This window comes from Amphiprion ocellaris, chromosome 11 (assembly GCF_022539595.1).
Source record: "Amphiprion ocellaris isolate individual 3 ecotype Okinawa chromosome 11, ASM2253959v1, whole genome shotgun sequence".
NCBI lineage: Eukaryota > Metazoa > Chordata > Actinopteri > Pomacentridae > Amphiprion > Amphiprion ocellaris.
This window is the reverse complement of record NC_072776.1, coordinates 15457883-15473153: the sequence shown is the minus strand read 5'-3', so window position 1 is coordinate 15473153 and position 15271 is coordinate 15457883. Positions and strand designations below refer to the sequence as shown.

General features: G+C 40.1%; 1 protein-coding gene across 1 annotated transcript in view; it reads left to right on the top strand.

Moving 5' to 3' along the window:
* The first annotated feature begins 3234 nt into the window (after positions 1-3234).
* The window catches only part of dars1 (aspartyl-tRNA synthetase 1), a 29308-nt gene continuing 17271 nt past the window's right edge, over positions 3235-15271 (top strand). The window contains exons 1-6 of the mRNA XM_023275186.3: positions 3235-3392; positions 6253-6355; positions 9879-9908; positions 10281-10338; positions 11915-12007; positions 13239-13341. Coding sequence (XP_023130954.1) covers positions 3370-3392; positions 6253-6355; positions 9879-9908; positions 10281-10338; positions 11915-12007; positions 13239-13341 — 410 coding nt within the window. The 5' untranslated portion in view covers positions 3235-3369. The remainder of the gene's footprint in view (positions 3393-6252; positions 6356-9878; positions 9909-10280; positions 10339-11914; positions 12008-13238; positions 13342-15271) is intronic.

Below are 15271 nucleotides of genomic sequence, written 5' to 3'. Positions count from 1 at the left end.
TTTTTTTTTTTTTTTTTTTACTGTTTTAAATGTCTTTTTGATGTGACAATAAAAACGTTCTGTTTCCTATAAACGTTGTGTGGCGTGCCTTTTCACCCTCCCCTCGGGGTGTCTGTGTGTGTTGTTGAGGGGGATGGAGGGATGTCTCCTTAACACAAATGTCACCACCTGAACCAGCTGAAAAGCAGGAGCACTGAGCAGACAACAGGCCCTGTAATTGCAAGAACATCTGTGCACTTTTACATCTTAAGCAGCATGGCACAAAAGCTAAAATCTGTAGTTATAATTAGCACCCATATGTCTCCCTAACAAAGAAAATGGCATGTTAAGTTCTCCTTTGACTTATTTTCTTCTCTTTTCAGTTTGCAAGATATACTGCTTCCATTATGTTTAGCTTGTAAACAAGTGTTATCTTCATTCAGCTCATAGCATGGGTCAACGGGTCAACTTAGTCATTCCCGGACTCTCAAAACAAAAGTGGTGGCATTCAGATTTTGAGTTATGTAGTCTGAAGATGCAAATAGGTAGCCATTGACTTTCTTGGGGATTCATGCAATATATCATTGGCAATAAATGGAGTTCTATACTGTCAAGATGAAACATAAAGATGACAAGTTTCAAACACATACACACATCAGTCTTTCTGTGGGATCTTATTTCTACAATCCAGACAAGAGTTTTAGTCTGAGTGGACTGGTGACAGACTGATGCTCAGGTTGGAAAGCAAAGGAAGCTGATAACAATAGATGTCAAGGAGAATGAAGCCATCAAATGGCCTCTGTGCAATGCAGCACTGGCGTCTATTCAAAACTACAATAGAGATCCATTTCCATGTCTTTTTAAAAAAAAAAAAAAAAAAAAAAAAAAAGAAAGGTGTGAAGTGCTCCCATCAAGCCACAAGGTTAATGGATATTTTGGGGTACTTGGCCTCTTGCGGTGAAACAGGATAAAACAAGAGGTACTTTTTCAGTTGGAAATGTACCCTAATGATCCAGAATTAGCATAACAGCTTGGTAGCTTCAACCTGTGCAGGGAGAGACCTCTTGGTTCTGCTCAGATAAATCTGCTGCCTTGCTGTTGTTGGACTGGGATTATTTTAGCTAGCATAAACAAGATTCTACCTCTAGCGTGTACACATCAAGCTTATACAGAGAAACCTCATTTAAAACATGAGAATGCAACAGCCAAGAACATAGCCAACAAATACACAGAGTCGCTTTGAATACACTTTAATGCACGGTTTGACTGATCATAAGGATGTTTTGTAGAATTTTACAGAAATACTAAGCATGATCATCTTGGAAGTAAAGATACACAGATGGCTGACTACAAAAAGTGTTCACTTGAGTGCATAAATTTTAAGTGCTTAACCCCCCAAGGAATTCAGTCTTGGGTGTACTAAGGTGCCCTTTCATTCATTATTAAAGCCATTGTTCTCTCTTTGTGCTGAAAAAATCAACACACATCTCCAATCCTGTCTCTTCCGCACTATAGTTGTTTTTGGTTTTTTTTTGAAGAAATGTTTATGTTATATAAACTGCAGCTGTCTAATATGATTCTGATGACACTGATGTATCCACTCTGTCTTGCAGAATATCAATATCCGCTTCCTGTGAAATGTGAAAATCCAACCTTTCTCACATCTGATATATTAGTCAAAACAAACACATGCATATATGTTCCAGCAGTGAAGAGTTTCTTGTTTGATTTAGTGGGTTAAAGGCCAAAGCTGTTGAAATTGGCAGGAAATTGTTTCTACTGCTGATTCATTACCTCTGCGCATCCCAGTGCTAAGTGTCAAACTGGAGCTTCAGACCACTTTCCAGTCAGTACAGGCTCTCATTTAGCTGTTGCTATTATAATTAGGACTGACAGGTATAGAAATGTGCAGAAATAACTTCAAAGGACAACTGCAAGCTAAAGATAAAAGGAACACAGCTTACACAGGCTCCTTTTGGTTGAAGACATGCTCCACTAAAGGTTACATTGTTTTAGTTGGAAAGTGAGCAGCAGGAAGGCTGTTTCCTGCACCAGGAGCTCCTGTGGCCAACAGCCCGAGAAAAGCTTTGATGACACCCCCACTGTAGTCAAACCACCAGCGTTCGCTGTGCGTGGCCGCTCCTGCAAAGGTCACTGGATACCTGGATGCACTTAGTGCACTCAACCACAGGTGTGAAAGTAATTTCATGGAGTGTCAATTTTATTGTTCATCTGAATGTGTAAAACAGCCCACACATGATGGTTACATGTGTTTGTGTGCATTTTTGTTGCAGATTAGGTAGGATAATTTACTTATTTTATTAGTTGAAAGGTCATTTTTAGTAATCTTATGTTCACCCACTAATATAATCGTCACGTGTGGAACAAATTGCAGGTTTTTAAGCATATAGGATCCACAAATCACTTCAGACTACAGTCAATGATTTGTCATATTTGTAGTTTGCATATGTTGTTACTAGAAAACCCACAAAGATATGTAATAAAAGAAGAAAAAAGTCATTATATACTGTCATAGACTCCATGCCAGTCAGCACAACATAGTATTTATCTGTATAATTAATATACATAATATATATATATAATATATATAAATAACAGGTTTTATACTTTTAATTACTCCTGAGTCAAATAAATATCCCTTTATGTGTTTACATTGGGTGTATTTTATCTGAACCATGTACCTGCAGAAAACAGGTGTGAAAGTAATTTCATGAAAAAGCATCAGTTTTTGTGTTTATGAAGGTGTGTAAAACAGCCCACACACTGTGATCACGTGTCAGGCTAGTTATGTTAATTTACTCACTTCATTAGTTCAGTTCTTTCTTAATCTTCACCCACTAATAAAATAGTCATGAGTACAGATCAAAATTTATGTTTAGGACCCTCAAATTAAGACAGACCAGAACCTACAATTTGTCCAATTTGTGACATTTATGTTGTTACTAGAAAACCCACCAAACTCCCTAAATAAACTGACTAACACACTGCCATATGTGCTGTGCCAGTCAGCATCACTCTTACTTATTATTAGCACTTATTAGAACAGAGTTTGATCCATATAGATACAAATGGTTTTAAATTTCGTAGCTATATGCAAATTCCTTCTGACTCACAGCATTTTTTCTTTAGATATTTAAATCAGGCCTGTTTTGTCTACACTGTGTTCCGTCAGGACAAACTGAAGTCTGCCGGAACCACAGTTTGTAATTCGTTTCTAGCCGGAATCCCATACATCCGGCATTATGTGCTCCGTCAAAACAGGTCCTTCCTTCTTGCGCCCGTCCATGCTGCGAACAGCTGATGTGCTGCTTCTGCCTGTAACTCAGTCGTGATACAGTTTCTCCAAACTTTCCAAGAACGTAGCTCGACATGACGAAAGAGGGAGTCCAGGGGTAAGAAAGCGTGAGAATTGTTCCCGCAGTAACTCGGACTCACTGCAGCGCGTTTAACAGCAGCACATCGGAGCTAACTCGGCTAGCAGCTAGTTAGCATTACCTTCACATACACTAGATTGCATCAGCTGTCAGGTTGAGCTACAGACACCACAAAGTTCTGCTTCCGAGAACAGAAAGTTACAGATATTGCGATATAAAACTAAAACGCAAGATGTGACAAACTTATGCTGAATAGCTAATCAACATTTTACCGAAGTGCATTGAAAAATGTCTTTATTTTGGCGTCGTTTAATATGCCTTGACAAGATTAAGAAGATGTAAGATGGCAAGATGTCTTAGACGTAATTTGGGGGTTTCTGGTGAATTCGGGATATGACAATTATTTTAAAACGCACAATATCAATCATTATATGTACTTCTCTAATATATTCTCACTTCTATTTCTTCTTTGCAGCACATTCAAATGAAATGACAATGTGTGTTTGCACAGATGTCGAACCGAAATCTGTGATTCAGATAACATGTTGAATCACTCACATTTACAATCTTGCGATATACAATACAATATATGTCTCATTATTATCACATTATTTATATAAATCGAGTCTGCAAATCACTGCTGCATTCCTGTCAGTTTACCCTCAGGTCATGAGCCAGTGGATTCAGACTGGCAGCAGCTGGTTTGTTGTGTCAAATAAGTTAAAGCTACTTTAGCTTGCTATTGAAAATGCAGCTTGTGGCCGAAAAATTAATAGGTACAATGCATATCACAGCCATGCAGCAAGTATTACATCACTTAAAATGTTCATGTGTGTGTTGAGGCTACCAGTTTGGTTATTTGTTTCTGTTTCAGCGAACTGTGGTATATTACGAGGTGTTTGTAATATTTTGTCCACACATTGGAAGGATCAAAAACACTCAAAACACCCCACAATATGGTACAAACCAATACACAAACATCAGAAACTAAAGCTTCTTAAATTACCAACAGGTTGAATGTTTTTTGTTTTTTTTTTTAAATGAAGAAAAAGGCGTGTTTCATGTGTGTAAAGTGTACGGCTTGACATCGGAATTCAGTTTAATACAAAGACTTTTCAGGTGTTCCGGGGACTTTGGGGAGTGTCCTTTAGATTACCGAGCCTCTTCCGACTGATAACATTTCCTTTCATGTTCAACTGTCCCATTTCCATTTACTGTCCTTTTATGATGTGGTGAAATGTTGACAGTATAACGACAATGTCTGTAAAAGAGCGGTACAGCTGTGTCCTGAAAGGACTTGGTTGTGTTGCACCTGTCGGGCACATGTGTTGTGCTGTGTCTTAGCTAACAGGTGCAATAGGCTGATTGTGTTTGAATGTACAACATTTAATCATTTATGTGTGTCATATTAAATTAGCCGTTTTGAAGAACAGAGAGCCACAAAGTTTGTTTGTGTAGCAGCTGAACTGCAGACTGTAGGTGTTTTGTGGACGTGTGCAGCACAGACTCATCTCACTTGCCTGGGGCTAAAACAGATTGCTGATCCAGTTTAACAAATTCAGCCAGTTGGTGGAACATATAAATAATCCAGCCTGAGTGCATCTGATTTGCTCTACTTCACATTCTGTCTCGTCGTCTAGTTTCAAAACACAGCAAACCAGTAGGCCACTTCTTTGTTAGTTTTAGATTATTTGTTCCATAGCTGATCAGAACTAGATTTCAATTGTTTGTTTTCACAAACTTGAAATTTATCATCTTAATTTTTAAGGTTATGGAAGATTACAGATTTGGTCCCATGGTAAATCATCAGCTGTGTTGGAACAGTGGTGTCATTATTAAATTTGGCAGAAGGGGAAGTGCAAGCTCAGTCTGAAATCCTGCCCGAAAGTCATAATATGTTGTGGTTTTTGTGTCTTGTTTAGGTTTAATTGCTATTCATAGTCGGCCTTTGGTCCTTGTTATTTCCTGTGACTAAATAGGAGCAGCTCCTGTATTGCTCATAGGCTTCCTTCAGACCTGGACACCTGGCCATTGGGTAAACCAAGCAGCACTTACTCATTCTTCATTCACCTGCTTAGTACACTATTACAAAACTACAGAATGTGCAAAGTTCAGACTGTTTATAATGTTAGGTGTACAATGTGCTGGTTTACTGCTGATTTATCTTGTCCTGCCTTTTAATCTTTCTCTTCTCTTTCTCAAAACTAAACAGTGTCCTAAAGTTGCACTGATGTGGGTTGGCATAAATTACTTGCACCTAGTTTCAAAGTCTATGTTTCTAATAAACAAAATGATAAAGTAAATTTTTAAATCTAATTTTTAAAATCAAATGATAAAACTTACTTGTGTTGACTCATGGCTGTCTGTGTTGTATTGTGACTTCATCTAGATTAGAGTGCAGTCTTCTGTTTGTCTGTTGTCCTGTTTGACAAATGTCTCAAGCTTATCAGCACGGACATTGTTTTGTGCTGTTTTGTGTGGCTGTTTTGTTTAGCCAATAAAGACACCTTTCCTTTTAGATAAGACAAAATGTTATCATAATTGGATAATCTGTATTCTTCACAATACAAATTGTAAAATATATTAGAAAGGGTATGTCAGACTACCACCTTAAAGCCACAGTGTTTATCTCGCTAATCTTGCTTTCTGACGTCTCTGCTTTTAGTTGCTCTCTGAACTCCCATCACTCCATTCACACAGGCTACAGCTGTTTTGACATAACAATAGGTTTAAAGGTAGTGCAGACTTGAAAGCTGGAAGTGTTGATGGCTCAGAATTAATTTTCCCAGGCGGTCAACTACTTCCTCGTGGGATGCGGGAGAAATAGGAGGTGGAAGTTGACTTAAATGTTGATGCTGTGTGTTTCTTCCTGTTTCAGGGCAACGGAGGAGGATCAGCAGGCTCAGTCAAAGAAAGCCCTGAAGAAACAGCAGAAGGAAGCAGAGAAAGCTGCAAAGAAGGCCGAGAAACAGGCCAAGCTGGTCAGTGTTAGTTTTGTTTTCCTTCTGTTTTGTTGTTTTACATCCGCCACCCCTTTTTACAGCTGGTAAGGCTGTGACGTGCTGCTCTGCTGGGCATTGTGGGTTCAGCAGGGTTGGTTAGCCGACAGGGGGGCAACAGTGTCCATTGTTTGAGTATTCCTGTCATTTTGGCTATGTTTATGTCCACCCAAACAAAGTGCTATTTTCTTCTGCACTGACTGCATAGCTCCCTTTTAACATACACAGTAAAAATCACTTACTACTACATTGCGATGGTACAGAAGGTCTCCAGAATGGCTCTGTTTGATCATAAACTTAAGAACCAAGACGCCTTATACACTATTGATCAGTTTTAGTGACTGTACTATCAATATTTTAAAATGGATATTTGGTAGAATTGTACTTTTTAAGTGCTACCAGTTCTTTTGCATAGCCAAAGTTTCAAAAATTTGAATGGCCTCATCATCCCTAGAAACTTGACCTAGTTAGGCTATGTGACAGCACTTGGGCATTCTTCTTAACTTTTAGTGTTAGTTTGCTGTTGTGGTTTTTCTCAATGTCCTTCAGCTACTTCTTAAGTCAGTCCCCCATTCTCCTAGATGGACTTCACTGTCTTGGACTGTAAACAGTAAACCTTGCACTGCTCCCCAGTAGATCTGCTGTGAGCTGGAGTCAAATCCAAGCAGAACTTACAGCAGGTTGAGAACTGGTTCATGTGCCACTGTGACACTATGAGGCTGCAGACCAGGACTAGGATGCATAGTTCACCTCTGTTGCAGTGGTAGGCTACAGCTACGCACTCCATGATGGTGAGGTAGCTGAATATTTTGCACCCTTGATGCCTTATCATTGTCATTGCATTGACATTGCCCATCCCAAGACATTTATGAACTTCAGCACACTTTGATAATCTACTTTTCTTCTCTCTAAATGCTGTAGCCCAGTGGTGGTACCTACTGGTGGTATCTGTTTCCCAAGCTTCAAATCTTATCCTTTGAAACCGTGGCTACTGATAAAGATCGTAAACTTGAATAATACCATATGGAAAAAAATGCTTTTTCAATAGTTAATTGGACGAAAATGTCAAAAGATGAAATATTCTTCTGCAGAAGTAAGCACATTCTTGGTTTTAAAAGCTAGTGTTGCTCTCTTTAGCAGAAATCTGTTCTTAATAATCGCTGGGCATATTTATCTGTCAGTTTCAGACACTGGCTTGCTGAAATTGTAAACAGTCTTTGATATGTTGAATCGATGACTGCAAGTTGCCCAGTCCCTGAAGCAGTGAAACACATTTTTGAAGAAGGCCTGGTTTTTGCCTGTGTTAAAACTCTAATGTTGCTCTAATGTTCTTTTTGGTCAGTAAAGACTTTTTCCTGACACGTCTCCCAGGAAGGTCAAATCTGTACAGTCTCTTTGTGACTGTCAATACGTGGACTCCAACAGTTGCTGATTGTGGAGGTATTTTGGGGTTTTTGGAAACTTCTTTTTGGCTCAGTCTGTCTGCGTTAGGACTGAATCTTTTGGGACACCCAGTCAAATTACAAGTCATTTGAAAGCTACGCTGCTTGTAGATGATTTTCTTTATAGCGGAGTTTTACACCTTTTGGAGATGCTTTTAAATCCTTCGCCAGACTCAAAGGCATCATCAGCCTTTGTTTTTTAAAGCCTTAGAGAACTCTTTTAGAGCTTGGCATCATGACATCACACACTTCAGTACCTTCAAGAGAACACCAGACCCTGGATGTTAGAAGTCTAAAATAGACAGATTACACCTGTCAGTCCCTAGGAAAGTTTTAATCATTGGCATCTAATTTGGAACCCCTGATTCAAAATTTGTGAGTTTGAAGATGTGATTAATGTAGCAGTGCTTCTTTTTTTCCATGTGACTGATCTGTTTTTTTTTTATTTATTCCCCTGCCAAGATGAGAGCTGGGGTATAGACATGTGATTAGTGCTGTTTGTCAGCAAGATTGCGCAAAAAATACCAAGCTGAGGTTTACAAAATGAAATGCAGCATGGACAGAGGAAGAAGCCATTCAATTCTAATGCAGATCTGTACCCTTTGAGCTGAATTTGCAGAGATTGTGTTTAGATTTTGGAAATGACAGCAGAATTTCAAGTTTTTGTAGTTTGTTTGAGTATATAGCCTTTATCTTTAGGCACTGTCTTAAAGTGGTTGGAGTGTTTGCTTGTTCAAATATGATGAAGTAGTCAGCTATTTCCATGTGATGTACTTACTTTTTACCTGACTGTAGCGCCGCTTTTCTGTGTCACTACTGATATTTATTAACCCTGCAGAAAAAGGTGTTTCTTCATCAGTGCAGTCTTTCCAAATGACTTACATGCTGCAAATGTACTTACACAAGTACTTATTGAAAAGAACAGTCTGTACTGACATTATCTAACTGTGATGGCATAGTCAACCCACCTGGTATTACAGTAACGGTTCGACACTGCTTTCCTTTTAAGCCCTGCAGTAACAGAAGTGGCTTTAAGTGCCAAAAATGTGCATTGATAACATGTGTTTGATGCCTAATTAACTAATGATGTCAGTGTCGGCATCCTTATCTGTACCGACCTATGTTTTTCTTGAGGCCTTCCTTGAAAGAAAAATCTGCCGAATATAAATAAGGCAATCTTTTTAAAATGTGTCATCTAGTTTGACACCCCGTGTATCGCTGTGTCATGACTCTAGTGGCATTGCTAGGTGAAAGCAGCAAAGAATCCTGTCTTCCAGCTGAATTCACCCAGTCGGCATGTTTCATGGAAGAAGCAGGCGCTGTCACTGTTTAATCCACTGGCTATTGCTGCCTGCATCGGTGTAGCATAGTAAGCATTGCCTAGGGGAAGACCTGAAAGCTGAGCTGAATGTTTATTGACTGAGTGTAGCCCGTGTTATTTTCTGCAGTGCACTTTCCGTGCTAACGCTTGTCACTTTTGTGGGACCGATGTGTCTCGGTTGCTTCATGGCTACAGCAGATCTATATACAGTTGATCATGAGCTGCAATATCATCCATCATGTGACTGGATTATAATGTGAAGGATGGGTGATTCCAATTCACTCTACTGCCACCAGCCATTTCCATACACCAATATCAATTTGCATAGGAAATGGAACTGTAACTTTGCCAAGACTCGATCTCATCGCACACTGGGAGTCATTTGCCTAGAAGTCATTGCGGAGATAAAGAATATCTGTCCACTTACGCTGTTTCTATTACAAAGCAATATCTCCTGCTGCCATTACTCATTGTCTATGATGTGTTGGAGCAACGCGTGGAGGAGCTGTGCATTTGAGGGATCTAAGGCTCGTCTATATGACTGAGCTATGATTTATTAATTTTATTCAAATCCCTGATAGCACAAGATGAAAACACAATTTGCATGACTGTTGTAGCAAAACGTTTTAAGTCGCTCCATTTGAACATTTTTTGTATTTGAAATTAATAGATAGCCTTCTTGTTGTTATTTTGGGGCTATCGGCAATGTCCTTTAAATCCCCGTTGCCTGTTTGTGTTTCAGACTGCCGAACAACAAACCACAGAGGAAGATGTAAGTATACGCTACAGATCACAGCACTCATCCTGTAAGACCAGTTTCCTGCCTTTTTCTCAGAGTTTGATTCTCCTTGTGATTTCACACATTTACAACAGCTCGCATGCAAATACCTGCTTCCTTAACTCTTGAGTTGTTGTTTTCTCTTCCACAGTTTTTTGCGAGATCATGATAAAGCCCCATTACTTGTTCTGTCTGTCTGTTATCTCAGACGTAGCAGACAGACAGACGTCAAACACTTACGAAACCAAACTGTCTCTGAAAACAATAGAAAGTCAAAATGGAGATGCTAAAAGAAGTGTGAAATTGTATTTATTGTATCTATGAAATGATCTCAACTGCTAAGTTCTTGTGCTTTTATTCTTTAAGGACTTTGCCAAGGACCGATATGGTGTGTCAGCTATGGTCCAGTCCCAACAAAAACTGGGTTAGTATGGTTGCTACTTCTTTCACCCAAACATTCACTTTAATGACCAGACAGACACAGTTTGCTCTCATATGTTGGGATATTTAGTGTTTCAAGAACATACGAAAATATGTTGGCAGAATTGACAATTTGCTCCTGTGTCAGTGCATCAGACTGGACTGATGACCGTCAAACGTGTATATATTTCATTGTAAATGCTCTCTTGTCTCTTTTTCAACATGGATCTGCACAGTAAAAGAGAGATATGCATTTCAGACAAGTTCACAAGATGCAGTAAACACAAAGACTTCGTTTGATGCAAACAAATGTTTTAATGTTGTTTCAAGTTACGAAAAAAACATTTTTCTGTGTACAGCTCAGTTTCCTGTCAATCATGTGATGCTTAAAAGAAGAAGAAAAAGTTTCTCTCAAAACTCATTGCATTAAAAAGTGTTGCATCTTTTTAGTTTTCTGTGAATTGTTTATCTGACTTTGTGGTAGTGCTTAATAAACCAATGTTAGATGTACAAGGTCTTTTCCAGAGCATCATATGTGGCTGAGCTGTTCACTGTCTTCATGTTGTCTTAATACAGAGGAAAGTTGCAAGTCTTTTGTATTGAGAATGTACACCTTTCTGTTAATCTGATGGCATCTAAATGTGTACAACCTAACGTTCAGGAGTTTACTACCATAAAATAACTACACTTTAACAAAATGGTTGAATGCAGCAGTTTTATGTATCCCATGTCTAAAATGATCATACAAGTCACAAAAGTCACATTGCTGAGGAACACAGGTTGAGCACAGACATCTAGGTAAAAAGACGTGAATGCCATATTTCACTGTACAGAATGTTTTGTTACAGGATGTCACACTGATCAGTAACTTCTCAGGTGACCTTCACCTGGCTGTCAAACACACCGATTTAACGCGATTACAAGTGATAAACATCGTAGAAAATGCTTGAGGTGTCGTCTTGCGTCATGATTACAGCGATGTCAGTGATAATTGCGGTAACTAATAGTGTTTGATAGTTCCCCGATGAATGAGGCGGCAGGCAGACCTGTCGACGTCGTCCATCTGTCTAGATGCTCTTTCAGCCTCGGTGGCAGCAAACAAAGTGGGGCCTCCCTCACCTGCATGCCAAGCTCAGCCATGGGGGAGGAGAAGGGTGAGGGCTTTCATGTGGGTTGATCCAGAGTTCTCAGCCAAAAGGGCGGCTCTGTTTTCTCTGGTGTAGCCTTGGTGTCTGCCTCCTCTGCTCGCTGATAATAAGGAGTACGCATGCCTCTGAGTGATACAGGTGAAACTAGAGTCAATTTGTCATAAAGCCCAGAGAGAATAGGTGAGCCCGACAGCTTTCAGCAGGCCTCCTAGTGTGTCTTATTTATTAGGCATGCCTGTAATTTGAGCATTTTATTGTGCGTACTTTTCCACATGCACATGCATGCTTATTCACATTTCTTTCTGCCTTTGGGAATATGCAGGGAAGAGCAGGAGGGGTGGAGGTGAGATTCTTTACACAGAGGCGGAGAAATGGAGGAAAAAAAGTCTTTTGAAGTAATAAAATGTTTGTGTGTCTGTCTGTGTGAGCCAGACAGGGAATTGGTGCGAGTCCAAGACCTTACTCCTGAGAAAGCTGACCAGCTGATCTGGCTGCGTGCCCGAGTCCACACCAGCCGAGCAAAAGGTGAGACCTCCCCCCTTTGTTCACCTTTTTCTAGTTTAGAGTGACTTTCTTTACTGTGAAAGCAACGAGCAGCCAAGATTAGATGCCCTCTGTTTTAATTCTCAGTATACGATACTGAAAAGTCTAAAACATCTGCCCCTGGGCCAGTTCTCCACAACACTCCTTTCTCTTCAACATCAAACAGCAAAACCAGTCAGCTTTGCCTTGGTGTAGTAGATTTCTTAGGACTTAAATGACTGACGTTATTCGCTTTGGGTTCAACACTGAAGGCCTGCAACTAAAAACTACACCCAACAACTTTTATTGTGAGTTTACACACCAAACAGCCCCAGATTAAATTTAGAACCTGTTAAGACTTTAGAAACATTTTCTAGATTAGTTTATTTTTTAGGATTGTGTGCATCTGTTTTTTTCCTCCATGTTAAGCAGTTTGACAACCCGAGGGTGTTTTTGATATCACTATCAGACTAACATGTTACTGCCAACTGGAAGATCAGATATCCTCGTCTTGCTGGGTTCTAGCTACTGGCAGTCGTGGCGCTGCTCTGTCTGAATGCAAGGAACCCACTGCACTTTGCCTGCTTATTACTCCCCTGTGTAAAACATCAGATTTTCATTCTGCTGTGCTAAAATTGTGATTATAAATTAACTCAGGCCACGGTGATGATGGTCTTTTAGCCATTTCCTTTCACAATAACTTCCAGAGTCAAGAGTCACTTCCTCTCCACTCGTGTCTTCATTCTCTCTGCTCGCTGTAGGATGTCCGTGTGAGCAGAATAACATCCTGATTTAGTGTGGGATGAGGTGCATCTGTTGGTGGGATTTCGGCAATGCTATGATCCCCACCAGCCGCCCCCATTCTCACAGGGAACAAACATCAAAGTACCTGGGTGGTCCGACTATCTACTGCCCTAACTTTTTGTTGGCTAACTTGTTTACACTCCTTCTAGGTGTGTGCGTATGCTTGATAGGAAGGCAGCAATCACCCTTTCTCCACACAGTGCTCTTCAAAGACAAGGCTCTGTTCACAAATGTTTGACACTTTACCTGATCCCTACAGCTGGGGGGGGGGGGGTACTTTCTACAGCTGGAGTCACACACACAGCCTTTTTGACTGAACATGCTCACTAGGCTTCAAACGGCATGCTCAGGGTTTTATTGTGACAAGCCAGTTAAGTTTGCATCTTAACAGCGCGGCACTATCTTTTGTTGTTGTTGTTTTTGCTTTCAGGGAAGCAATGCTTCTTGGTCTTGCGTCAGCAGCAGTTCAACGTTCAGGCACTGGTCGCGGTGGGAGATTGTGCCAGCAAGCAGATGGTCAAGTTTGCCGCAAAGTGAGTACAGAGACTTTTCTTCCTGTCAGAGAGGGCAGAAACAATGGTGGGAAAATCCTGGGCCATAATCGTCCGCCGATCCATTTTCACACATTCTGGGTGAGGTGGAGGGTGGGGAAATCAATCATTTTTCACTTGACAGCAAAAACTGGCTTTTAACAGGGTGGAATACAGCAGCGTTTTAATGGAGCAGTTCCTGTCGAGATGGCAGATATGGCAACCTGGATCAGAGGGGAAAGAAATACTTAAGAGCCAAGCATCATTAGTCATGTTAGCAGCCAGATTTTAGCCCATTACTGGTAGTCTATGAATGACTCAACCATCAGCGGATGTGGACTTTATTAAAAGAAATAAAGCCGGTAAGGCTGATAATATTGCTGCTTTAGGCTGGTATTAGAGGTTCGCAAGGGGGCTCTTGTGAAAGTAAATCAATATTGGGACTTAAAATCCACATAGAAGAACATTTATGATGCAATTCAGGTAATTTACTAAAATGTGCAGTGAATTCATTTCAAAACGAGCATTTGTTTTACTGTACGCCCAGGATTTGGTCTCTTCAATGGGACCAACCTTAATTATCATACATTACTTGAATAGCATCTCCTTAGATATTGCTAAATTTGACAAAACGTACCACCCACAGATGTAATCTGCCAGACCAAAATGGCAGTTATGACACTGGATCATGCTGAACTTGAGTAATGCAGAGATTGCAGAAATGATTGCTGTTTAAAACGTGCCTGTGGTTTAGTTGGTGGTGGCGGCTTTACGAGCTCTCAGACATGGTGAATGTCGTATTATTCTTCCACAGAATCATATGAAAAGTTGACAGAAAATGATTTGATTGAAAGCCGTCAAGCAGTCGGCGCAACACAACAGAAGCAGTGTGAAACCTCTGTGGAGATGCGCTCAGTAGCATACACAGGCTCTGCTACCTTTACTGTACTGAAGTACCTCTGTGAGTTGACCAAAGCATCTCTCCCCAGCGCCTGTCTTCCCCTCATCATTCTGGAGTGATCGGGGAATACTTTTTCAAAACAGTCTGTTATGTTATGGAGAATATACAAGCAGGCTGGTTTATTCCAGAGAATATAGAATAAACAGTATAAATATTCATTTCATATAATGTTTATGAAAACATTGGCATTAACTCACTACAGCTTGATTTATGGAAAAACACAAGCCTTAATTAAAGAGGTAAGTAATGAATGATGGTGTTGATGCACACACCTGCCCGAGTCCTATGTAAACAATTTAGAGCTACTAAATGTTTGATGACTACCCACATGTGCATAAATTACCATTTTACTTACACTTATTATATTCATGTTTCATAAATGAGACTGAAGGAGCCTTGTGGCTGGCTGTTGCAATATTTTGAGGTTGACAATAAACTTAACCCAAACATAAGTACATTTTTCTAATGAGGCCAAGGTCACCGCTGCTCAAACCCGAGTCCTGACCTCAGCTGACTGAACACACTGACCCCACTTTGTAAAGTGTCACAAACCCCTGACTGTGCCGTAGTTCCCTTTAAATGGTCACTGAGACAATCTGCTCCCTGCCATTATTGCTGTTTAGTTCTGTAGCTTCATAAAGGCAATGGACAGAGGCAAGCAAGGGTAACCAATTTCAAACTGTAATTTGTTTAAAATTGTGGAAAAGTTTGTAGTATGTCACAACATATTGCATTTGTTCCACTCACGTGATGCTATATGTTAGTAACAGATGATTTCTTTTATGTGCAGCAGTTCCTCAATCAGGTTCTGCAATATTGCGGTTGGACAGTTAGATTGTTTTGCAAAATCTTACCGCCTAACGACAGAGTAAGTGAAAGTGATGACACAGTTGCCAAGACAACAGTGTCTTACATGAAAACTGAAAAAAACAGCAAAGTCACGCTGCAGTTTAATGTCCTCCAGGACAGTTT